At 42.2% G+C, this 26,528-nt stretch overlaps 1 protein-coding gene across 1 annotated transcript in view; it reads left to right on the top strand.

Moving 5' to 3' along the window:
* Positions 1-8,219: 8,219 nt before the first annotated feature.
* Moxd1 (monooxygenase DBH like 1) overlaps positions 8,220-26,528 on the top strand; it is an 83,524-nt gene continuing 65,215 nt past the window's right edge. Inside the window, exon 1 of the mRNA XM_006986693.4 lies at positions 8,220-8,576. Within this exon, the coding sequence (XP_006986755.1) occupies positions 8,313-8,576 (264 nt within the window). The 5' untranslated portion in view covers positions 8,220-8,312. The remainder of the gene's footprint in view (positions 8,577-26,528) is intronic.

Below are 26,528 nucleotides of genomic sequence, written 5' to 3'. Positions count from 1 at the left end.
CTAGACTCCTTAGGCTCTGCTCGGCTGATGAGACACCACTGAATATTTTGCTGTTTAAAGTCATCTTGGAGTAGCCTGGTTTCTAGATAGAGCTCCATCTGGGCAAACATTGCTTTACACAAAGTGAAAGTGAGTATCTGGCCCACGCTTTACTTAAGGTTTCTAAAGACACTATTACCAACAACAGCTTGGGAGAAGAAAGGTGTTATTTGGCTTAGACTTCCCCATCACAGGCCGTCACCAAGGCAAGCCAAGGCAGGAACTCATAGCAGGAAGCTGCAGGTAGGAACTGAAGCTGAGGCTGTGGAGGAGTGCTGTTTCCTGCCTTGCTCTCCGTGGCTTGCTTATCCAACCTAGGACCACCTGTCCAGGGAGGGTGCCACCCAGACTAGGCTGAGTACTGCCCCTATATCAATCACTAATAAACAAAAATGCCCCACAGGCTCACCCAGAGGCCAACCAATAGATGTATTTTCTTAACTGTGGTTCCCTATTCTCAGATACATTTAGGTTTGTGTCAAGTTGATAAAAAAACAACCAGCACGGCCTGTTACAATTGTGATGTTGAATCAGATTATTTGAAGAGTTCTATTCTGTAATAATCAAAAGAGAGGAAATGGTTGTTTTTGAGAACCAAACTGCATTTCTATGAAGCTAATTATCTAGTTTGGATCGGAAAGAGTAGAAATTTCAAAAAATTAAATGGAGACTAGAGATTAGATTTAGTGACAAAATAAAATCTTACAACATAAGAAATAGGGACACATAGTTTTCTCCTTCATCTCCATGTTGACTAGAGAGCTTCAAAGTCTCAACACTCATCCCCCAAATATGCCCTAAATCTGTAATTTTCCATATGAAGATAAACACTTAATTCCAGTTTTTCCTCTTCAGAGGAAACTTTATTCATTGTTTGTTATTCTTGGTAATGGCCATAATGACTTTAATTTAGTTATTGGATATTAAAATTTAGTTTTATATTTCTGGTCTTGACGTTCTTCTTTTATTGCAATATGGATTATAGTATATTATTTCAGTACAGTATAGATTTCAGTAAAATTTCCAAAACCACATGTGGAATTTTGGAATCAAGTGAGTTACTCTGAATCTGCCTGTCATTCTGAGTGTGTAGTTAAATTTGCATTCAACTTTGAATCAATGTCATTATCCCATTTTGAAAGAACGCGTGCCTTTCTTTAAATGGATGGCCACAGAAGTATAAAAGTGTCAAAATATTTGTCAGGTCTAGCACAAAGGGTGGTGTGTAGGGAATTATAGGTTCCAGTGAGAAAAATGATGCTTACACTACGTCTTCTTCCTCTCTGCTCTTCACTACACGTCTCCTTCAAGCTGTTAAACCACTGTCAATGGTGTACTGGAGAGACTCAAGAGTATCTGTCCTTTACTGGGAGGATGCTGAGGAGACAGGCATTGCTGATTGTGTCGGACAACCCATTTTCCTGTCTATTTATTTTTGCAACTGCAGTCTGGAACAATTCACTTTTCCATGGGATTCATGTCCTTTATTTGCAAGATAAGAGTATGGAGGGGGGAACGTTTCTGTGGTTCTTTGCAAAGATGACAATTCTATAAGTAATCCAGTCCTTTCCCTGTCCCTCGCCTCTCCTCCTATAGTTGCTGACAGCTCAGTTGTCTGGTCCCCTCTGAAGTGAGCACCGACAAACCAAAAATATGGGCATTTCCCCAATGTTAGCGATTATTCTGATAAAAGCACAGTTTCAAGGCTTGCCCTCGGACAGCTGTTTAGATGTGGCTTCATGTTAACACAGTTGAGTGCTTGGTGGAAATCAGTTCTGTCCTAACATATTGCTGAGGTCACCCCTGTCCTGTTGGAAGCCCCACCTCTCTGCCCAGACCCTGCCCCTCCCCCAGAAAGTCCCTCCAAACAGGGCTTATCACGCTCCAGAGATGCTCAAGACCACTCCCACAGGGTATTTAAACTGCACCCCAGAAAACAGACACATGGTTTTTCAGTGGTCTCTCTTCCTGGTCTCCTCTGGGAGAGGGGTGGGGGTGGGGGTGTTAGAAAATTATTCAGAATGCTTTATCCATAAAACCGGGGCTCGCTTGCTTTCTTTCTCTTCTTTCTTTCTTTCTTTCTTTCTTTCTTTCTTTCTTTCTTTCTTTCTTTCTTTCTTTCTTTCTTTCTTTCTTTCTTTCTTTCTTTCTTTCTCTTCTTTCTTCCTTTCTTTCTCTTTCTTCCTTCCTTCTTTCCTTCTTTCCTTCCTTTTTTCCTTCCTTCCTTCCTTCCTTCCTTCCTTCCTTCCTTCCTTCCTTTCTTTCTTTCTTTCTTTCTTTCTTTCTTTCTTTCTTTCTTTCTTTCTTTGTCTTTTTTTTGTGTTTTGTATTGTTTTTTGATACAGGGTTTCTCTGTGTTGTTTTGGTGCCTGTCCTGGATCTTGCTCTGTAGACCAGGCTGGCCTTGAACTCACAGAGATCTGCCTGGCTCTGCCTCCCAAGTACTGGAATTAAAGACGTACGCACTGCCCACTCTAATTTGGATTGCTGGGTCGGAGGAGAGAGGCTTATAGGGTTGCAGAAACTTTTCAACCATGCTTTCTTGTAAAGGGAAATTCTAGCAGATAGTGTTAGTAAAAGAAGTTCTACTACACCACCCCACCACCCTGCAGCCTTTTAAAGTTCAAGCAGTTGACTTTCAGAGCATGGTTCAAAGGTAACACTCAAGTGTATGTTTTGCTTGTAGCAGTTTGCTTTCTCTGACTTCCAGCAGGCAGAACCTAGAAGTGATTTTCATTGTCAGCTGGCACCCATTTCAAAGTCCCCTCTAGACCCAGGTAGTAGAAGCAAATGTGCTTGATCCTCCCTCATCCGTTTCCCTTCACATCTCTGCCGTCGGTCACAACGTCCTTGACCGAGAGGAGAACGCCATCAACCCATGCAGCTCCCTGCTCATAAGGAAATTATCAGCCCTGCTGAAAGCTCCGAGGCAAGAACCTGTGGCTTTAAGTTTTATTATTAAACTTATTTTTGTTGGAGATGTGTTGAGAGCTAGAGAAAGTATGTAGTCAGAGAGACATTACATTTCTCTTTCAGTCTTTTCCGCCACTGACTCACAGTATAAATTTGAACTAGTCACCTACCCACAAACGCAGCTTAGTTACACAGAGTGAAGCGAGGAAATACTTCAAAATTCGTCTTCTGGAGCTGAAGAACTGCTGACACATAAATATTTTTCTTTGTGCTCCCTGGAAGACAGGAAATTTATAAATATTTAGTAGTATTGTTGCACCTTAGATACAAGGAGACAGGAAAATGATGATCCTCCCAAAAAGTGAACTATTTCAGACCCTCCTAGTGCATACCAAGAGACTTTTACATTGGCTTGCCCCCACCTGCCTGTCTGCAGGCTTTCCCTCCCTAAACCAGCCCTGTGTAGCTGACTAATGGAGCAGTATAAATAAATATTAGCAACAGAGGTTAGTGTGGGCGGGGGGTGGGGTGGGGGGGTGGGGGGGGTGGGGGGGGTGGGGGGCCGAGCAAGCTCAGCTTGGGTACAGTCACACTGGCTGATGTCAAGCTGTGCATCATCATAAGAGGGTAGTCAACATAAACATTAAATCCTGAGTTCCTGAATGAAAAGGGTGAGAAAGTGATTCATTTTAAGAATGAATAGTCTGGCTGAATGTAGGATCTCACATGATTTCTAGCTTGCTTGCTTGCTTGCTTTCTCTTTCTTTCTTTCTTTCTTTCTTTCTTTCTTTCTTTCTTTCTTTCTTTCTTTCTTTCTTTCTTTCTTTCTCTCTCTTTCTTCTTTCCTTCCTTTCTTTCCTTCCTTCCTTCCTTCCTTCCTTCCTTCCTTCCTTCCTTTCTTTCTTTCTTTCTTTCTTTCTCCTTTCCTTCCTTCCTTCCTTCCTTCCTTCCTTCCTTCCTTCCTTCCTTCCTTCCTTCCTTCCTTCCTTCCTTCCTTCCTTTATTGCTCTTTTTTCTTCTCCCTCTTTCTGTCTCTCTGTTTCTCTGTGTCTATCTGTGTCTCTGTCTGTCTGTCTGTCTCTGCATGTGTTCCAAGGAGCATGGGAAGAAAATAAGCCCACCCAAGGTTTCCAGTCACTGTTTATTTCAAGCAGAGTCTTCACAGAATTAATTCACTTGTTTCTTGGCACATTCTTGTCCCACAGGCTGTTCCTGGGATGTTTCAATGTAACGAGGTCCTGGAGACAAGGTCCAGGAATGTCTGCAGGGTTATGTTTGGATGATAGAGCTTTCAGGTGATTTTTTTTCCAAGTCTACTTTCTTACTTATGCTTTTCAGAGTTTCCTGACTGTTTTCTTTCTAAAAAAATACATTTCATTTTTACAAAACCAGTAGCTTACAGATGAGCTTGAACCCTCTTTCATCTTTGATTTCATTCTCTTTCCTGCCATATACCAAGTTTTAATGGACTTAAGCCTTCCTCCTTCTACCCTCAACTTTTTTTTCTATTGCTAAGGATCAAGTCTGGTTATCCACACTTAAGCAGCCGCTGAGCCACACACACCCCAGGCCTCCCTCGGATTTCCTTATAAATTGAAGGCAGCCATTAATACAGTAACGGATTTCCAAATGAGCTGAAAAGAGGCTTTTGGTCCAGGGAACTCGGGCACTGACAAAGGGAACACGACACAATTTTCTATTTTGTCTTAAATTACTGGGTTAATCAGGCCAAAGTGGAGTGGGTCTCTTGAGGAGAAGTTGTTCTGATAGTTTTCTGTGTGTTCAGCTAAGCTCAAGATGAATACATTCGTTTTGACATTTCTCATGTCCCCAGAGCCTGGAGACGTAGCGCCAGTCATGACGGACAAAAGGCAATAATCTCTTTTTGTAAAAAAATGTATGTTGTCAAACTGATCTTTCAGTGAAATACATAGAAGCCCATCCCATCTCTGCACTCCAATCAACATAGTTAGTATGAGCTGTGGTGTCGAGTGATGCATACGGACAAACCCTGTGTTGTTGAAGCGGATATTTAATACATATAACTTTTACTAGCTATCTTCGTGTCTGTGGATTATCTATAAAATTGTTTCATATATTCCACAACAGTATATGTGGTTTTGTTTTCATCACTTATTTGACAACATTAGCATTTAATGTTATCATTAAAGTCTATTTTCTTCTTGGAAACAAAAGACAGTAACTTCACACTGAGTGATCTTCATGAAGCCAACTTATACTTTTCTCTGTGGTGTATTCGTGTGTGGTCTCCTATTTTGCCTTAATACCCATGCACAGTATAACATTCGATCCCAACTGGGGCTCACACTTGCCCTTGCTAACCCACATAGTTACTTAGATCTGGTCTTCCTACAGACGCCCATTAAGCATCTCTTTCCTGCCTGTCTGTGTGCAGGGTAATGTGGCAGTTAAGGGACCACCAGCCCAAAGAAGTGACTAGAGGAAAGCAAGCAAGTAGACCATCCATGCACTCACGTGTCCTGGATGCTATAGGAAATCTGGGCAGATTATCCCCGGAACTTGCACTGTCACTGAGGAGCTAATGCCACCTGACTGAGAACTCTCAGCTCCTTCTCCAGCACCACGTCTGCCTGCACACCACCATGCTCCCCATCATGAGAATACTGGACTAAACCTCTGAAACTGTAAGTCACCCCAGTTAAATGTTTTTCTTTATAAAAGTTGCTGTGGTCATGGTGTCTCTTCACAGCTGTGAAAACCCTAAGACATCAGGATAACGGAAGAGTCACAAAGCATACACATATCATGACATCCCTGACATTAGAGGCAGAGACTACTCAACATAGTGAGTCCACCTTTGGTGGCACTGCCTCTGGTGGTACCATAGTCCACTCCTCTTGCCCCCAGTGTCTGCTCTCTTGTTCTTTCCACATCCCTCTTTCTTCATGGTGGAATCCAGCAGCATCAGCCAACGCTCTGGTAGAAACTCAGTACTAAGGCTGTGGCCCTTACGCTGTAGCTCTCAGGATCTCCCTGGAGGGCTCTGTGGTAGCACAAACACTCATCCGGGGGCTGTGAGTTCCATTCCCTGTTCTCCACCTCTTTCAAGGCTCTGCTATCTCTAACTTGACCTAAGATCTTCACATCGCTCTTGTCTCTGCTGTCCTGTTCTCAGTGGCTAGCCCTGGGGACTTTAGTCCCTTTTTTTTTTCTGGGAACAAATCATTTCTCCAGACAACTGCCAAAATCCTTCAGGAGGCAGTTCCATCTCAAAGTTACTTTCAAAAAAGACCCCCCCACACACACAAAACAATTTGACATTATTATAGTCATTAATATATTAGTACAAAAAATTCATTTGACCTCATTGTGGCCATTTCTAGAAATGATAAACAAAGGAAAAACTAGAACAATAAGCATTTATTTTCATATGGAAAGTGGCAGATTTAGGGCATATTTGAGAAATGATTGCTATGGTTTTAAAGTACTCTAGTCAACACAGGTATAAAGAAGTAAAATATGTGTATGGTTATTTCCCATGCTGCAAGATTTTATTTCATCTCTAAATTGGAGCTCCAGTTTTAATATTTTGAAAATTTCCACAACTTAAGCCCCAAACTAGATAATTAGCTCCAAACTAGAAAATTAGCTTCATATAAATATGATTTGGTTTTCAAAAGGAAATGTGCTTGATTCCTTCTAACAGAGTTTAGAGATGTACAGGTTTCACACACACACACACACACACACACACACACACACACACACACACACACTTTTATGTCAACGTGACACAAGCTGAAGTCATCTGAGCAGAGGGAACCCCAATTAAGAAAATGCCTCCAGCCGGCGGTGGCGGTGGTAACACACATCTTTAATCCCAGCACTCTTGAGGCAGAGCCAGGCTGAACTCTGTGAGTTCGAGGCCAGCCTGGTATACAGCGCAAGATCCAGGACAGGCACCAAAACAACACAGAGAAACTCTGTCTCAAAAAAAAAAAAAAAAAAAAGGAAGTGCCCCCATAACACCATAAGATGGGATTGTAGGCAGGCCTCTGAGTCATTTTTTTAATTAGTGGTTGATGGGAAGGTCCAGCCCATTGTGGGTGATTCCATCCCTGTACTGCTGGCCCTGGGTTTTGTAAGAAAGCAGGGTGAGCAAGCCATGTGGAGCAAGCCAGTAAGCAGTACCCCTCCATGGCCTCTGCATCAGCTCCTGCCTCCAGGTTCCTGCCCTGTCTGAGTTCCTCTCCTGACTTCCTTCAGTGATGGACTAGAATGTGGAAGTGTCATCCAAATAAACCCTTTCCTTCCCAACTTGCTTTTGGTCCTGGTGTTTCATACACACACACCCCAGGCTGACATTTAACACACATGGAGAGAATAAGAAACACAATTGGCTTGCGCATCTCCAAACCCAGAGCAATGATGCTTGATCTGTATCCATACCCTTGTATTTGTTAAGTGAAGCTAGAATTTGCTTTTGAAACATGGTAATGTGTACGTACATAAATGAGGAATCTAATTTATCCCCAATATGAGTACTGAGCTTCTGGAATACAGGAGTGTTGTGTTCAAAGACAAATGAACCAAACAAGGTTTTTGATGAACAGGCCCATGGCCAGAACTTAAACCATCAGGGTAAAGGGTCTGAAAGGGAAGTTGACCTTGACCTATTCCTCTGATGGCGTTGGCAGAAGCCATCCCTTCACAACCAAACCAAACCAAATCAGATCCTGAGGGAAAGCTTCTAAACCAGAACGCTCTCCCCCTCCCCCTCCACACACATACACACAGGAGGAAAGACTGAAGAAGGGGGGATGGAGGTGGTGGTGAGCTGTGCCTTCCTTGGAGAGCAGGCATAGCTAGGTGCCCTTGCTGAGCAAGGTTCACAGCCAGGGATGCAGACTGTGCAGTTACCGTGTGTGTGTGTGTGTGTGTGTGTGTGTGTGTGTGTGTGTGTGTGTGTGCGCGCGCGCGCGCGCGCGCGCCTTCACTTTCTTTCCACCAAACCCCAGGCTCTCTCAGCGTCTCTTTTCTCCTTGGTCCTGATCAGGATGCTTTCCTTCTATCCCATCACTTTCCAGTTCTTGAAGTCCTTCCTTCCTCCTTCCCCTCTACCGGGACGGATCCCCTTCTCTCTGCTTCTTCCAGGAAGTTCCTTGCACTCCACTCCTCTCAGCCCAGACTTCAGAGATGGGTGGCAGCAGGTGGATGCCTGGAGAGAGGTTAGGAAGTCTCCTGGTAGGACCGGGCTCCAGCGGGGCGGGGACAGCGGGCGAGCAAAGCCAGCCCCGGGGCGGTCCCAAACTGGGCTTCGCAGCGGTGCGGGTCTTCGCCCCCAAGTGGCTGCAGCCCAGGTGCGGCGGGACAGGAGGATGTGCGGCTGGAGGCTGCTGGTGCTGTGGGCGCTGCTCCCCGCGACGGCTGCGGGGAGCTCGGGTCGCTGGTACCCGCACAGCACGGTCCTCGACCCAGAGGGCAAGTACTGGCTGCGCTGGGGCCGGCAAGGCGGACGGCTGGCCTTCCGCCTGGAGGTGCGCACGACCGGCTACGTGGGCTTCGGCTTCTCGCCCACCGGGACCATGGCCGCGGCAGACATCGTGGTGGGCGGCGTGGCCCGTGGACGGCCCTACCTCCAGGTAAGCTTGGGTCCCTTCCAGGACCTCCCTGAGCATCGATCGTCCTGGCTCACCCCAGGAGCGCGGTGCAGGAGCGGATGGGCAGCGGAGTCCACTCAAGCTCGAGGGAGGTTGACACTGGCTTGGCGTGGCGAGTCTCTCTCCCCTTCCCTGCCACCTTTTGCCCAGGGGCCACTCGCTCCCGCCCTGGGGTCCCTGCCTAAGCCACTTGCAGTTCCATCCCGGGAAGTTTTCCTCCCCGGAGGACGCTCTGGAGTCTTAGTGCCCCACTTAACAGACCGCCGCGCACCCGCCACGCGTTCCCCTCCACTCCTCAGGAAAAAGAGGACCACAGCTTTGGAGACCTAACTGGACAGGTTGGGAGGAAGGGCGGGGTGCACTTGGGGATCTTGCTGTTTAGGGTTGGGAATCGCAGAAAGTCTCTAGTGGGTGGTTTTGGACGCCCCAGGAGCGGGATCAACACTGACTACATCGTGGACAAGATGAATGAAGGGTCCTGAAGAGCTGTTTAAGGAAGTTTTGTTGTTGACAGTTTTGGGGGTAGCCAGTTTTAGCCACCTTCACAGCTCGGAGTCTAGGTGCAGAATCCTCTATTAAGGGATAATTTTCCACTTTCATAGGCAACAAAGTTCGTTTGATTCGCTCGCTGCCCATTTGCTCTTCGGGGTGCAGGGGGGAGGGGAAGATGCTACCTGATAAGGGCATCTTTATGTATGGGGAAAGGTATTTGAAATAACAGGTTCAGATCCTTTGCTACCGAACAACTTTTGGGTTATAGTGGATATATACACTTTGTTATGGGCCAACTTCCATCCAAGAATACTACCCTTTGATAAACATCATGAAAACTTGCTGTTCTGAAATTGTCTTCCCCTGGGAGGCATGAAAATGTCCTACGCCGATTTCAACGTGTATGACTCAGAAATTTCTCCCGATTTCTAAGCTGGGTTCTCACAGCATTCTGACTGAGGAGCCCTGACATTTTATCTTCAGTTCTGACCCTGACTTTGGCTGGAAATAAAAATGACAGCAATTCAGATATCCAAGCCACCCCATCGCGTTTTTATCCCCAATTCCTCGCTTCCTCTCCATATAAATACTATGCAGCTCTGACAGAATAAAGCTTGACGAGGTTCACAGTACGGGCTTCCCCACGTGGGGATTTTCTGTTGCTGCATCATCTCAGATATGAAACTTGATAGGTAAGGATTTGATCCCACGCAAAGGCCTCACTAATCAACTGGCTTAGTTAGTCTCCCATGATCTGAGGTAGGCACTACCTACTTTTATGTCTATCACAGCGAAGGTTTTTTAAAAAGCTGTTTTTGTAGAGTAAGTATCACACCCCTGCACACGATATAGAAGTGGGCATGAGGCATCTTGCTTTGTAATAGCAATAGGGCACACTTTAAAAGTCAACCCGACACTATTTTTGCCAAAAGAGCAGCATTTCTAGAAAGCCCACACAATTAGATATCAAATGAAAGTCAGAAGCCAGAGTCCTGACCCAACTTGCCATAATGGGCCCATCACAAACATCTTGCTAAACCATGGGATATTTCCATCTTGTGGGTGGCTATCCCAAGATTGCATAAGAATTAAGGGTTCTTCAGATTGATTTTGAAATTTTCTTAAAGCAATGGGTACATACTACTGTGAGATGAATTAAAAACACACACTGTGTATGTAATGAACAAGAAATAGCATTTTTCTACTCTCTCTTGGTCCAGAAATGTGTTCTTTGTTTTCATATATAAGGGCTACTCATTTTCTTTTTTGGATGATATCCTTTATCACTCCATTTCCTTAGAGATTCTACTGATTTTTAGGACACATTTTATTTTATTAGTCAGTTAACTGGCAAGAGAGCCTATTCAAAACCTTTCAAATAAAGTTAAAAAAATAATATTAACAAAAAGAAATATTTTGATTATAGCCAGTAATGCTGGGTGGGAGATTTCATTTTCTAATACTTAAAATGGACTCTTCTCCCTAGATTATTATTTGAGATTTCTCATACACTGGTATGACAAGGGTATCTTAAGTAACTATATTGAAACTAAAAAGTGCTTCTTCAATGAAGCGTATATGATTTTATTAGCAGACTTTGGATTTTATGCCATTCTGTTTCCAGTGAAAACAGACTTTGCATGGAACAATGACATAAAAAGCATTGGTTCCTGGGGGCGTTAGTGTATGAAGCAGGCACCACTAGTTGGACAATGGCATCAGGCTGTGTGAGTTAACATAAGTTGACATCCCAGGCATTTCACTGTATGGCTTTCCCCTTACCTCTCAGCCTTTTCAATGTCATTTTCAACTTACACTTTTGACTTCTTGATGCTTTGATTTTTATTTTTAAACAAATTATCTATAAACACGTCTTTGCAGATGGGTGTTGACTCTGGTATGACTAAGAGAGTAATTCCTAAGCAACCAGGCAGAGAATTTTTGGCTTAGTGGATGCCACAAACCCAAATGTCTGGAGAAATCAAGAGGGAGGCGGTCTAAGCATGGGGTGTGCTTGGGAAGAACAGGCAGAACGCAGCAACAACTGGGGTATACTAGAAAGCCAGAGTTACCTTCTCGGGGGGCTACAAATCCAGTATCGACAGACCGTTTGTTTGTTTTGTTTTAGAGAGAAGACAGAAATTCAATGTGTGTGTGTGTGTGTACTTTTGACTCACTCATACTGCCTCCCACTCAAGTCTGTACACAGCACTGTGTACAAAGTGTGCATACATGTACAGTTCCAACTGGGGTCTATCTTACAGAGGGTGTAATCTTGGACCAAGAAGGAAAAAAAAAAAACTAAGTTGAATAAATTATCAATACAAAGTATGAAAATCCATGGGAGACAAAAAGGCAAGCCCAATTTCTGTTCAGAGTGCTTATTATGGGCCAGGAGATGATTTCAGCATCTGGGGGCCTTGGCCATTATTTGGACTATTTATTCTTATGTTACAAAAAAAAAAAACCAAAATGCCCCAAACAGTAGTTTGACACAATCACCAGTATTTTGCTCAAAAGTATGTAATTTGAGCCGGGCTTGCTATTCTCCACTGTGTGTCAATTCTAAGGTATGTGGTTAGAAGTATCTGAAGGCTTACTCACCTTTATGTCTGTCTGGGACGATGGCTGGGGCCTCCCTCAGTCAGTTCTGTGGTGTGACTGTGGCCTCTCCACATGGCTGTTTAGCTTCCTCACAGCACAGTGTAGTGCCTGGTCCCAGATTGGACACCCTCAAGGCCCACATGGCAATTGTATGTGGATAGCCTTTGATGACTTTGCCTTCGAGTCATTGATGCACTTCTGGTGTTACCACAGGCTCATGGAGTCAGGAAAGCGCATAGACCTCACTTTATCTTGATAATGGGACATATTAGTGTGGCCATTGTTGTAAAATCGATTCTATACGTCTTTCCCCACTTACCACGCCTCCCATCGAACACCATCACTTTAAACCCTTAAGCGTGCATACCTGCTCAATTTCGACATTACTTCCATCAGGAGAGTAATGTTCACTTACTGACCATTCCCTCTTCTTCTCATTGTGTCCACCCCCACCCCCACCTCCGATCACCAGGAATTGGTGAACTACTGGTAATTTTCTCACTGCCCTGTTTAGCCACTCGATTTCCTCTCTGGGTACCTACTCCCCAGTATAAGATTTCTGAACCTTAACAATCCTGTGTTTGCTTGTTTCTATGGTTGCCAATCATTTACGCAGCATAGACCCAAAGGGACTACCTGTAGATGACAGGGAAACATTTGCTGCTTGGCTTACAGAGGTTTAAAGATAAATAAATAAAGATCAAACTTTGGATTTCCGTGAGTCAGCAGAACAACAAGCTTCATAACTCTTAAAACTATACCGGAGGCTTAGCGTGGTGGCACACATCTGTCATTCCAGCACCAGAGAGGCTGAGGCCGGAGGATCCTAAGGCTGAAACCAGCTCAGGATATAGGATAAAACGCTGTATCTAAACAAACAAACCAAAGAATTAACAGCACCTACACCACGAGACCTGTTAGTTATGGAAATCGACTTTGCCCGTTTTGTGACTTTTTGACCCTCTGGAGAGGGGTCCTCATTTATGTTTGACCAGCTACAATCAAAATGGGGAGGAGAGGAGGGAGGGATTGCTGGGAAGGGAAGCCCGCCTCCAGGAAATCTTCAGGATAAACTGTAGAAAGGATGAACTAGGTCGTTGACACTCATGGAAATATCCCCTGTGGGGTGCCGAGCAGGTCATTTTTCTATTCTGTCTTTCACAGCAGGACCCAGGCTGGGTGGGAAACACTCTGTCCTTTCGAATGGGTGTCTCAGAGCCTCAGGATTTTGTCTCATTGAATCAGGCCAACTCTCATTTCTCTGGTGGATCCCTGTCCTTCCCTCGTGCTTGTGCTTCCTCTCTTTGACACGACAATGACCCCACCCCCATCGGAACCATTTAGCAAATGTGAGTGCCCATTGGGAGCCAGGAACCCTGCGGATGAATGCCCAGTTTGTGTGAGTGAGAGAAGAGAGCATCATTGTCGGATGTGCTCTTGATTAGCACAAAAATGGATTCACCCTTCCTAAGGGGATAGTCATCACCAGTGAATGGAGCCCGACACATATGTCATCCTTGGTGGTAGCCTCGCTGGTTGGCCCCTTCAGAAACTGGAGGCTTTCTGTGCAGAGCAGTGTCTTGAGCATCTGGGTAATTGCTGCCAGGGCCCCTCACTGAGGAAGTGCCTGTGAGTGATCTAAAAAATCACAGAAAACAGTAAGCATTCTTTGTGGTTAACGACGTGCTTCTTTTTGAGCTCACACCAGCCAACTGCAACAAAGCAACATTGGCAAAGCACACTGGAGGCGCGCAAGCCTGACACAGCTCAGCTGCAGCATCGTTAAGGGATATTTATAAATCTCGGGAGGATGCCCCCCTCACACACACAATCACCAGATGAGGAAGGGACCTTTCCGAGGAGCTTCTTGCTCTGGGCCTGAGGAACAGGGACACAAGTCCCACTGTTCAAACCCAAGATGATGGTCCTCAGCTGGAAGCTGTGTACTTCTCCTGGCAAGAACGGAAGGTTTCCTAATTAGCCCCGGGGAAACAAGCAGACCTCACAGCCAAGGAAACAACGCACCTAGATTGACAAACAGAGTTCAAGGCTCTGGGCTACCACAGGCAGATTTGGGGAATCTTGGATGGAGAGGCCAGAGTCCACTTCAAAGAAAATGAAGGGTGGCTGGCTGATGCACTGTTTGTAGAAGGGTGCTATTAAAGTGTCTCACAAGAGAGATGAATTCATTACACACTACTTTGTTTCTGGAAATGTTTGATCCATGAATAATAATAATAATAATAATAATAACAATAATAAAAACTCTGTATACAGATATCTCACAATGCTTTCCTGTAACATAGAATTAATCATCAGTAAAGAACTTTCAAACAGAAAGAACCTGAAAGTAGGAAAAAATAATTTTTTTAGGAAGATTCTTCCACGCTTAATTGCCTTGTTCCATGCCTGGGAGAAATAAATGACAGAGCATGTAACATGACTAAAGAAAGTAACACATAAAGCATAATTTCTTTCGAATCCAGAATTTTCTGTTTTGTTTTTTGACACAGGGTCTCTCTATGTAGCCCCGGCCATCATGTGGACCCACTCTGTAGACCAGGCTGGCCTTGCACTCAGAGATCCACTTGCCTCTGCCTCTCAAGTCCTGGGATTAAAGACGTGCGCCATACACTCCGCTTCAGATTTGTATCCTTTTTTAAAGCTTCTTAAATTCTATAAGAAAACAATCTGTTTGGAGGACAGCATACAGCAAGCATACAGCAGAGACAGTTGCAGAAGTAATTGCAGGGAGCCTGGCTCAATGAACATGCTGCTGTCAAGCCGATGACCTGAAGTCAATGTCTGGAACCCACATGGTGGCAAGAGACAGCTCCCAAAAGTCGTGCTCTGGCCTACATATGTCATGTACGCACGTACACCTCTTCTCTTCCCAATAAAAATGTAGCAAAAGTATGGCTTTATTGACTGTGGTCCTGGGATCATCGACTGGAGTGCAGTATAAATAAATAATTTATTAAGAAGGTATTGTTTGCTTGTGTGTTCACCCACTGTGCCCAAAAGTTTTGGCATCTCACTGTATTTGCAGGTTTAAATGTTAGTGGCTTGTGTGTTTAATCATTGCCTTTTATGAGTTCAGAGTTTGATAACTTCCTTTCAAACTTCCTGCCACACATCCTTCTCTCCCCATTTTGTAGGTGAGGAAAGGAGGGCCTTAAGTAATTGTCAAGTGACTTTTGGGAGGTCATATAGATCCAGAGCCTAGTTATTTCCTCTGAATCCTGGTTTGCTGTCATTTATTCTTTCATAAAATGTCTCCATAAAAACACATTCCAGTTTCTTTTTCTAAATAGTGAAAATATATATGCTGTGAAGTATGTCTCTTACTATATTTATTCCATTTTAAATGTCACAGACGTTCATTTCTGTGATAGGATTTTGTATGCCCTTCATTGTGATAATTCTCTTAGATTGCTATCCATATAACTTTCAAATGGCCCATGTGAGGCCAATATCTTATATAGGAACCCTGGGTTCTTGGTTACATCTTGGAAATCATCCGTGGTTTCCATACAGCAGAGCATGTTGGGCTGCTCATTCTTCCATTCGGGCAATATTGATCGACAGTTCTAGATGCTAGATGGGGGGGGTGCGCATCATAGAACCATATGGCATCAGGGATCTTATGAGCTTTATGTTTTGGTAAAGTGGTTTTCAGAAACAAATAATTATGAAAAATTATCAGAAAGTGAGAAATACTGGGCAGAGAATTCAGGGGGATGTGTTCGAGAAGGTGCAGCTGTGTGTCTGACTCACACCATGATGCCAACAAACCCAAACAGGAGGAAAACAAGCACCCTGAGTTTTAAGGATTGTCTTTGGCTGTTGACTGTAGTGTTCTCAATTCAAAATATCACATAGTGGGAAGAAGGTGGTCTTGCATGTGAATAAAGAACTCAGAGGACTTTGAATGTAGGAAACTATCTACCTGGAGAAAATAATGAATTTGCTCTTTGTGCAGTGGGGAGTGTTGGGGGGGCGGCGGGGGGGGAAGAGACTGGGAGGAGAGGAGGGAGGGGAAACTGCAGCCAGGCTATAATAAATAAATAAATAAATAAATAAATAAATAGTTAAAATATATTAAAATTAAAAACCAAACAAACAAAGACAAACACCATGCTTTAGAAGCTATTTGCAACACACACACACACACACACACACACACACACACACACAAAGAAAGAAAAAAAGGTATCTAAACTGCTTGGGCTCTCTCTCCATCTCTGCTCTGAGGCATGTGATAAATACTGAGACAGTTAAATGCACACACACACACACACACACACACACACACAGGGAGAGAGAGAGAGGGAGAGAGAGAGAGACAGAGAAAGGATGATGAAGAAGCTTATCCAGGATCTTTTAAGCTCTAGAGATGGTATTTGTGTAAGAGCTTCTCTCTTAGCCCTGGTGTGAACATTTATGTTTAATATTTGTTCTAGCTGATCAGATGAAATTAGAGCATTAACAACCCTTGAGAAGTTACATCAATGTATTTGAGGAAGATTTTCATCTTTTTATATGACATTTTTATAAGAAAACTTAGGAATCTCAGTATCTCAGAAGAGTTCTGAATTTCTGCTTTTATAAGTCTTTCTCTGAGCACAGAGGATTGTATGGGAGGGTATGGGTGGAGGAAAGAGGAGGGGGAAGTATTGTAGTATATTATTATAAGATATTTTACATTTGCTTGTGATGTGGAACATTTCTTTAATGATGCAAAGATGTGTTGCATTCTTTTATGTTGCATTTGTTTAACTCTGTGAAGCTGTGTTGCTTTGCCTGTCTAAAACACTTGATTGGTCTAATAAAGAGCTGAACAGCCAATAGCATGGCAGGAGAAAGGCTAGGCAGGGCTGGCAGGCAGAGAGAATAAATAGAAGGAGAAATCTGGGAGGAAAGAAAGAAAGCAGGAGAACAAGAAGCACAAAAAGAAGGGGCCAGCCACACACAGCCAGCCATGGAGCAAGAGTGAAAGTAAGAAATACAGAAGTAAGAAACGGAAAAATCCCAGAGTCAAAAGGTAGGCAGGCTAATTTAAGAAAAGCTGACAAGAAACAAGCCAAGCTAAGGCCAGACATTTGTAATTAAAAATAAGCCTTCGTATGTGATTTATTTGGGAGCTGGGTGGTGGGTCCCCAAAAAGACCAAATAGTGAAAACAACTAACAACAGAGAAGTGATACAATTACATTATAATAACAGAAATAACTAAAAATCTCTCTGCAGATGTCATGCCCTGAAACCCAATTAACACAAGTGTCTTAGGGTTTCTATTGCTGTTAAGAGACACCATGACCGTGGCAACCCTTATAAAGGAAAATATTTAACTGAAGTGGCTCTCTTACAGTTTCAGAGGTTCAGTCCATTATCATCATGACAGGGTGGCAGCATGCCAGCAGATGTGGTGCTGGAGTAGTGGCTGGGAGTGCTACATCCTACAGGCAACAGGAAGTCAACTGAAACACTGGGTGGTATCCTGGGCATAGGAAACCTAAAACCCGCTCCCACAGTGACACATTTCCTCCAACAAAGCCACACCTCATAATAGTGCCACTCCCTATAGGGTTATAGGGGCCAATTACATTCAAACTATCACAACAAGGGAACTGGTGGCTGATGCCATCATACAGATGCTGGGTGCAATGGTGGTCCAGAACAGAGAGGGATTCATTTATGGCAGATTAAAGAGCTGTGATAAAGCTGGCAGATAATTGAGAACCAGAAAGGATATCATCTAGCTCCACATCAAAAATGAAGTGCTTTGATTTTCTTTTGAAATATCCCCCAGTGACTGGGGACATCATCAATTGGTCAAGTACTTGCTGACTCAGAACGAGGACTTGAGTTTGTTCCTTGGAACCCATGTGAAAGAGTCAGGCATAGTGTCAAGTTTGTAAACCCTGCTCTGGAGAAGTGGAAACAGGGAGATTCCCGAGGCTTGCTGGCCAGTCAACCTCGCCTAGTCTATGAGCACTAGGCCCCAGTGTGAGATCTCGTCTCAGAAAGTGAGGTGGGCACTCCTGAAGAATGACACTTGAGGCTTTCTCTGGCCTCCATACACACGTGCACACACAAAGGCACTCCCACGGCAATATTCAAGGCCTAGGTACCCTCCTCTACCCACCCCTAACTAATAAAGATAACATATGGATACAGTGAAGCCATGTTTCAGATTTCTGAGGTAATTCCAGTATGAAGGCAAGTCTGCTAACTGTTGATTTTCTGTGGTCAGGCTCTATGATAGAAATTATGGAAACCAACTTGCAGTCATTTGGAAGACTCCAGGCAGAAAAGTTCATATAAAGTCATTTCACAGTGACCATTTGATGGGCTAATACTGGCTTGACCATTTAACACTATGTTTTAAAATGGAAACACAAGGCTGTTGTTCATAGCATGGGAACACTGATGAGATGTATTTAATGGCTCTGTCCATAGTTCTAAGCATTTCCTCAAATTCACATGCTGCTGCAAGAGCAATGATTTTTACCCTTTGAATAGAAGCATGTTTGAAAACATGCTCAGCAAGGAGTCTTTCTTTCCTTCCCACAGACGTCTTTCTACCTACACACTTTTTGCTGGCCTGTACCAGTTGCTGTATTTCTAAGCAACAGCAATATCTACCCACACACAGTGTGAAATGTATGGTATGTGCTGCCACAGGCTACCTCATTTCTTTCATTATTAATTGGCGGTCTCAGGTCTATAATTTTACCAAGAGAAGGGTTCTGACTAGAAACTTTGGATTAATGCTTTCTTTTGTATTTGGAAATATTCTCTAGTGTTTCTCATTACATAAACAGATACCATTCCCCTCCCTCCTCCATTCTGCAAGATTGCTAATAAGCTGTGAAAATGCCCTCAAGTTATAGTTGCGCAGGGAGAAGGAGAAGAGGTACAGGAGTGGTGGATAATTAGTATCTTATTAGGGCATGGATGGAACATTGTAGATTGACGATTGTGTCCTCGCTGCCAAAGCTCCCTGAGGTACCAAGGAACAATTCCATGCTCTTGGCAGGACCTCAAGAAAGATGGCTGAGTGCAGCTAAGAGCAGGGAGTCTTCTAGACTGACTGTGAGCCTCAACACTAGCTACTTATTTCTTGTGTGGCCTTGGCAAACTCTGACTCCCCTCTAAGTGGCAGTTTTCCTTCCGTGCAGAAGGCAGATCATGTTCTTTAGCTCCCAGGTTTTGTGAGGATTAAGCAACATAGGCATTAAAGCTCTTAGCAGAGTATGTTACACGCAGAGCTCTATAAGTGAGATACATGACTGTAATGAAGTTGTGAACTGTGGGAACAGAAGACCACATGGGGACAAGTATCCCAGGTTTTCAGCTTGGGAAAAAGTCATTCACTAAATACACAGATAAGGGGGGTGGGTACTAAATCATGAGGTCGTCTTAGGACAAACTTCAAGCAGTTGCGTGGTGATTGTTCGAACTCTTCATGACTAGAGGCCAGCTTATTTCCATAAGCATAATTTATAGCCAGCAACTGTATTTTCCTTTGTATTTGATATGCTGTTCTTGTAGTTTAGGGTCTTAAACAAATGGTATATGTGAATGATATAGTACTGCATTTTGCAGGGCTTCTCCTTATATCATAGAAGATGGATTAAAATATCAAATTCATTATAATCATAAATATTTAATATCCATACCAAAACAGGATATTAAAGTGGCCATCTTAGGTTTCAGATGAGGGCTTAAAAACAGTGGTACACTAAAATAATGCAAGGAAACCAAAGGCTAAACATTTGTTGAAAATAAAAGTGGAGAGGAACAATTTAGTTGAATAAAGCTAACTGTATAATGTACAGCTTTGTAAAATTGTACTAAATTGGGTTCATGTGATAAAGAGTTAATTCAGTAGGTCACATTTCAGTTCACTATAATGTGGCTGGTAAACACAGAGAAGTTGTGTTAGTTGGTGATCTGAGATGTTCATATCAAAGGATGCAATATTGACACTGTACTGTGCCAGGCTGACCACACCAAAAGGCCCTTTCTAGGAATAGCATTTTCCAAAGACATGTGGATAAATGAGGGTATTTGAAAGGTAACTGAAACTTCTGGAAATTTGGATGCTCAAGGACAGACAAATAGTTGGCATTGTTTTCATTGGTGAAAGAATGATTCAAGGACATGATCCTTATCATGTAGTGGACAGACTTCCTCCAGAAATGTGTGTCAAACATCACCTGTTATGCTTCAGAAAAATAAAGATCCAATTGGCACACCTTCGAAGAAGAAGAATGCTCTAGCTTAGCATCAGTTTCTGTTAATGAGAGGCACTAGATAGGAGTCGGTGGCCTCGTGAGACTGTAAGGTCATGAACTTGATACTGCAAGTGTTCAGTACTGTGTGGCCATCTCTTAGAGACACTTCTGAAGACCTGCAGAGACAGAAGGATTGATTAGGCAATGAAGTGCTTGCCTCACAAGCATGAGGACCAGAGTTTGGATCTCCAGAACCAAGTAAAAGAGCTGGGGAGGTGGAAACTGGAGGGGTGTTGCGGCAAGACGATGGAGTCTCATTGGAGAGTTTTAGGGGTGGATGGTACCTGAGGAAGGATATCCAAGCGCTCCCAGACATGTACACACACGTGATAGGAATGCATTTGAGAGAAAGCCTGCTAAGTGCCAGCCAGGATTAGGTTTCCCTAAGAAATAGCTTCCAGCTATAGCCTGATGCTGAAGAGAACTTCACTCTACACACAGGCTTTCCGATAATCCAAGAGATGAAAAGAGGAAGATTTTTAACTTCGTGTTACCTTTTAAATGACAGATTTCCTTGTTTTTGTGGATAGTTATGTATGGGGCTGGTACAGTATCATGACAGTATGTCATCTCTAGCCATTTCATAAACTTCAGTATATTTAAATATGTATAATGGTGTACTCATCTTTAAATCTGGAGAACATACAAACAAGAACATTTGTCTTTCAAAGCAGTATTCGGATGGCTTCAAGAGCAAAGTCAAACATGAATTTGTTAAGATTCTGAGGCCTGCTCCCCTCCGCATTTCTTTGACCTTTCTTGAAGCACTTTCTGGCCCCTGGCCTGCACACCATGATATTCAGATAGGCTACTCAAACTGAGCATGATTTATTCCCAACCTGTCTCCTTGCCAGCCTTCCCTGTCTTAGTAAATGGCGTTTTTTGTTTTGTTTTGTTTTGTTTTGTTGTTGTTTTTTTTGCTAGCTCCAGTTAAATATTAAGAGCAATCTTTCTTCTCTTTCCTCTACCCATGATCTAAACCCTATCTTCAGGTCCTACTGTCCTTCACATGAGAATTTCAAATCTGCTCAATTCTCTTCAGCTGAATCCAGCGGGGTTACTGAGACATTTCTCGATCTCCTGGCCACCATTCTCATCGTTCTCCACACAGAAGCCACAGTAATCTGCGAATACTTCATACATAGGCACACACACACACACACACACACACACACACACACACACACACACACTTGCAAGAGAGGAACCAAGGAGGGGAAAGGGGGAATAGGGGTGGAGGCAGGAAAAGGGGAAAGGAGCCTCGAAAGAAATAATAAGCCTGATTCTCTACAGATTATTTTTTCACTCCTTGGATAAAATGGATACGGGCTCTTAAGTGAAATTATCTAATATATATATATATATATATATATATATATATATATATATATATATATATATATTAGAAGATGACTTAGGATGGAGGTAAAATAACATTCCTTGAATGATTAAAACTGAGATTTTTTTTTCTGCCAAAGCATATCATTGGGAATGAAGAGTGAAACAATTAACTTTATTGTATATTTCTCATAATTGTATAGATTATTTCCATGAAAGCTGAAATGAAGTGATCGGCTGTTATTGACCGTGTGTGTGTGTGTGTGTGTGTGTGTGTGTGTGTGTGTGTGTGTGTGTCAGAGTGAAGTACCTACAGGAAAGCACACTCTTCAAGAGCCCTTTAACGAAGCAGAAGTGTTGATATTTTGGACTTCAGATAGACATTTAACAACTCTTACAAGACCCAGAGAAAAGTCTGTCTGACATTGTTTCCTAAGCACATTGAAATTCCAGTTTGGTTTCTTAGTGAAGAGATTCCTTCAAAAGTTATTGAAATGGAAAGATTTTTGTTTCTAGAATCTGCCTGTACAGCTTTAGACAGCCTCCCGATTGTTTAGGATCGAGGGTGCTTCTTTGATACATGAATGCTTATTATACAGACAGTCAATGTTATAGTTAATGTCATGAACAGAAATGTGCGATGGAATGGACGTCTGAGAAGCAGAAACAGGAGAGAAGCTGCAGGCACCTGTTGAGGAAGATGATGACAGATGGAGTCGTGTTGTTTTTTTTCTCAAGATCTCTGTGCAGCTGTGCTTACATCCAGTTTTCCCCGAGCTGATGCAAAGTCTATTCATATCTTTTATTACACCCACCAGAGTTTTTGCTTCATCCTGTTCCACACAGCAGCCATCAAAGCTCTATTCTGTAGCAGAGATTTCATTTCAGAAAGGAGGAAAAAGACGAACAATGAGCGAGAAGCAACTGAACATCTGTGTGATCATGTTTCTGAACAAGAGACCTTAGCGATCCTGTCAGTTGGCAAAACTAGCTTTCGGGTACATTATCTTACTTTGGAAATGACAGCCAGCCCCTCATGTCAACTCCCTGCCAACTGCTGGTGGGGGTACCTTACTTTATTATTGTCCCACAGCATTTTGAAACCTCAATTATACACTTCGGGTTTTTTTTTAAGTGTAATGCATTCCAGGGGGAAATACTCTGTGAGAACATGCTTCAGGAGGTGAACTTTCCTTGATACAGCCAAACAGTATCATCATCACTGAAGTTTATTAACTCAGTTTTGAGGGTTCTGGGTGATATTTTATTGGGAAAATATAAGCAAGGTCAGTATGTAATCCGTGAAATAGTCCACAGTCAGAACAATGACAGTCTGTACAGAAGCCAGGCTGGGGGGTCTGTGTTAGAATCAATGAAGACCCACCCAAAGCAACCAAATAGGTGAGTAGCGGCAATTCATGTTTGTTCTGCAGAACATTAGGACTGACTGAGCACAGCCAAGCTTGGCTTCTGTTGGCATTATTAATGACATCTGCATGTTTTTATTCCTAAATTCTTAAAGTTCCCGTGAAGTTATGGTTTCTTCTATCCTCTCTGGCTCTCTTGTGTTATGAGATCCACCTTTAATGAATTAAAAAAAGTGTGTGTGTGTGTGTGTGTGTGTGTGTGTGTGTGTGTGTGTGTACATAGTATGGATGTGTATGTATATGAGTCGGTGTACAGGCCATCAGGTGACATCAGGTATCTTTTCTTGATTATTTTTTAAATGTTGTTCAGAGTCTTTCTCTCTCTGAATTGATTCAGCTCATTGATTCTGCTAGGCTGGCTTGTCAATGAACTTCAGGGATCTGCTTATTTCTGCCCACCCATCCTGCCATGGTAGTGGAGTTAAAGGGGCATGCTTTTTACAGGAGTGCTAGGGATCTGAACTCAGGACCTCACGTTTGTGCAGCAGGCACTTACTAATTGAGCCACTTGCTTCTAATTAATCTCAATTGGAACTGTTACGTGTCACTATTTTGTTATATTTACAATAAATTCACTTACGGCATAGGTGATAAGTTTTATAATGGCTTCAACATTCTACCATGACAAATGCCTGTGCACTGTGAGCCACATTTCTATTCTTATTTGAAGTCCCAGACTATCATGCACTGCAGGAAGAGGTCTGAGTCACGACCTTCTTCTTGCCTGTGCAATGCACATGTGTATGGTTCCATTTCCTATGTAGAACAGGGAGTGGTCAGGGCATCATTTGGCTTAATCATCTAGGCAGAAATAAGATACAGTGGAAATGAACTGGGGAATTTAATACCGAAATTATGATACAGTATCATTTTGTTAATTCCAATGGCTAGGTCACTTTATTAATATTTGAATTCTCAATTGGTTAATGTTTTAGTGTTCCAGTTTCATTTTCTTCTCCCTAGAGGATAGTAAAAAAATACCACCCCTTTGATTAGCCCACTGAACAACAATTTGTTTTTTTTCTCAAACTGTCAGGAAACAAATTCATTAAACCTTTAAAAAAAAAAAAAGCTTAACCAATCTAACTCTCAGCACTGATCTTTGCTCTCTTTTGCTTTTTCCTTTGTTTTCCTAGTAAGAAAGTTTGAAGGTTGTGAAATTTGAGACAAGTTTTTGCCCTCTTTTCTCCCCTCCCCCTTAATAAATTGCACTTGAAGATTTTCCAATGTGCCATTTTTGCTGTGCGACGCTAACACCATCAAGGCTGTGCTTGGTGGTTGTCCACACACTTCCTTGTGGCCCACCAAGTTCAGTTTTTCCTCTACAGTGAAGAGACAAACCAGATGCACCTTTTTCTTATTTCCTATTTAAAATGTCCTCATTGCATTAAGTAGTTGCCTTGTAATTTCTCTCTCTTTTTTTCCCCTAAATCATGAGCTCAGTCTCCCAAGATACTTTTCATATAAGGGCTGAGGGATCATGACAGTGTTTCAGAATGTCCCAGAAAGCTGGGCTCCACAGTCAATCATGTGAATCCAAATCCATTCCAGCATCTTCCACACCAGACCTTAACGATATAATTGAGAGCATGTATTAATTGATTGGATCTCCTTTGCGTGGTTCCATTGACAATATAATTGACTATTTTAAATGTAAAAAATATGTAATTGGATTAAGAGGATTAGTTGTCCATTTCTTGGCAGTTACCTCGGGCTCGAGACAATTTTGCAACTTCTAGAAAGTTATGTTGTCTAAATGATTCCGTATTTTCCCACTAAGAAGTGCACGATGTCATAAACTTTGAATGTTTGCACAATATGTTTGACCTTTGACCTTTCCCTTAAATTTCATTTACATTCATTTTTTTAAATCTCACCTGTTCTATGTGTTTCTTTAGATTTAGTATATTTTATAATTTAGCAGAGTTGGTATTATCTAGGATAGAAAGAAGGTAGGAAAAGAGCCCTCAAGTATCATGGCTGAAATTCTCACTAAATGACAGAAAACATATAGGGTGAGGGTAGAGAAATGTTGACATCTTGTAAAGATTCCATTGGTTGGGAGGCCTGAAGACATGTAGATCTTCAGTCATTGATGATCTAAACTAAATATATAAACACTAACACCCTTTGGATAGCTAAGGTACAAAGATGTCTCCAAACAAGCCTAAAAAATGAGAAAACGAGGGGAAAAATCACCATGGTGGTTAGATTATTTTACATATCAATTTAATTTTAATAACATTCAGCCATATTTTAGTTCAGTAATGTTGAGATTATCAACTTGTTTTAGACAATGTTATTTAGATCTGAACTCCCTAAAGTATCCTCCTGTCTCATTCTGAATGCTGGGCCCACGGATAAAAGCCACCGTGCCCACTCCAGACTTTTCTAAACATTAATGGTTGCATAGACCTATAATTCCAACTGTTTGGGAGCTGAGGCAGGAGGATTACAAACTCAGATTCCATCCTGGGCTACAGAACAAATTCAAAGTCAGCATTGGCATCTTAGTAAAACTTTTTTGCAAAATAAATAAGTAAATAATGTAAAAAGAGGCCTGGGGACATAATTCCATAGTAGAATGCTTGCCTAACATGCAGTACCACAAAATTCATCATACGTACATGCACACATAAATAGTCCTTATTGACTTATTTATGACAGAAGAGTGAAGAGATCCAGAGTAGTAGCTAAGTGAAGCTTCTCCCAATTTCTTGTAGCTAAGTTCTCTGAGAAGCCAGAGAAAAGTAGCTGGTAGGAATTAGTCTCGGTGAGCAGAAATAAGATGAATGGAAACTTGGCAAGCAAGTTGGATATTTTATGCAACTATGGGTTTGGGAAACATTTGCAAGATCAGGATAATTATTCTGTGCTTTGAACTCATTATGTTTTGTACTGTATTCATTTTGTATAAAATGAATTGTATGGCTAATGTAATGAAATATGACCTGAGTGTAAAGGCACAGTTGATCCCAATTCCTTCCTTCCATAGGTGTTGGGATCTCACTGAAGGATTCAAATCTATATGATAGAAACCAGTAGACATATAGGTGTCATCACAGGATATGTTATTTAAATTGCTTTCACTTTTATAACCTAGTTCTCAGAATAAATGGTCAGCCCTCATTTTTAGCACATACTGGTAATGTTTTATGTAAAAGTTAATGCAATGAGTTTCTACAGGCAGGGAAAAGAAATAAAAACACACATTCCATCAGTGGTCACCATAGTGAAGAAGGATACAGACTGTGGGCTCAGGCTACAGCATCTGAATGTTGCTGTTCCTATTTCCAACTGCATTATCCAGTATACATTGCTTCAGTGTTGTTTGCAAATGGAAAAATGGTTTCATCTCATCGATTTGACATATGGTGAATGAGTGAGTACAAGTACCACACTGCACCAGTGCCTGGGGCATAAGATACATATAGGTTGTAATTGTTATTACAAGGGTAGAGATAGGTTAGTTAGACTCTGTGTGCTGTCAGTAATCTGAGGCTGTCTTGTATTAAAAATATCTAGACCTTGAATGTAAAAATCCTACACATTTGATAATTATGTTAAAGTATACTTAGAATAAAATTGCCACATGTCACTCAAGTGTTGATCTCTTATATAGTTAAAGACTTTTCTTGTGTGTTCTGAGTCCAGCACAGCAACCAATGCTTCAAACATAATTTAATATTGGTTACAGTAATTATAATTATGTTCTGGTATGTAGATTCTAACACAGTATGATTTTTTTTCAAAAATAAAATACATTAGATA

This window comes from Peromyscus maniculatus, chromosome 16, assembly GCF_049852395.1.
Source record: "Peromyscus maniculatus bairdii isolate BWxNUB_F1_BW_parent chromosome 16, HU_Pman_BW_mat_3.1, whole genome shotgun sequence".
Lineage (NCBI taxonomy): Eukaryota > Metazoa > Chordata > Mammalia > Rodentia > Cricetidae > Peromyscus > Peromyscus maniculatus.
Note: the sequence above shows the minus strand (reverse complement) of the source record. Positions and strands in the feature narration are given on the sequence as shown.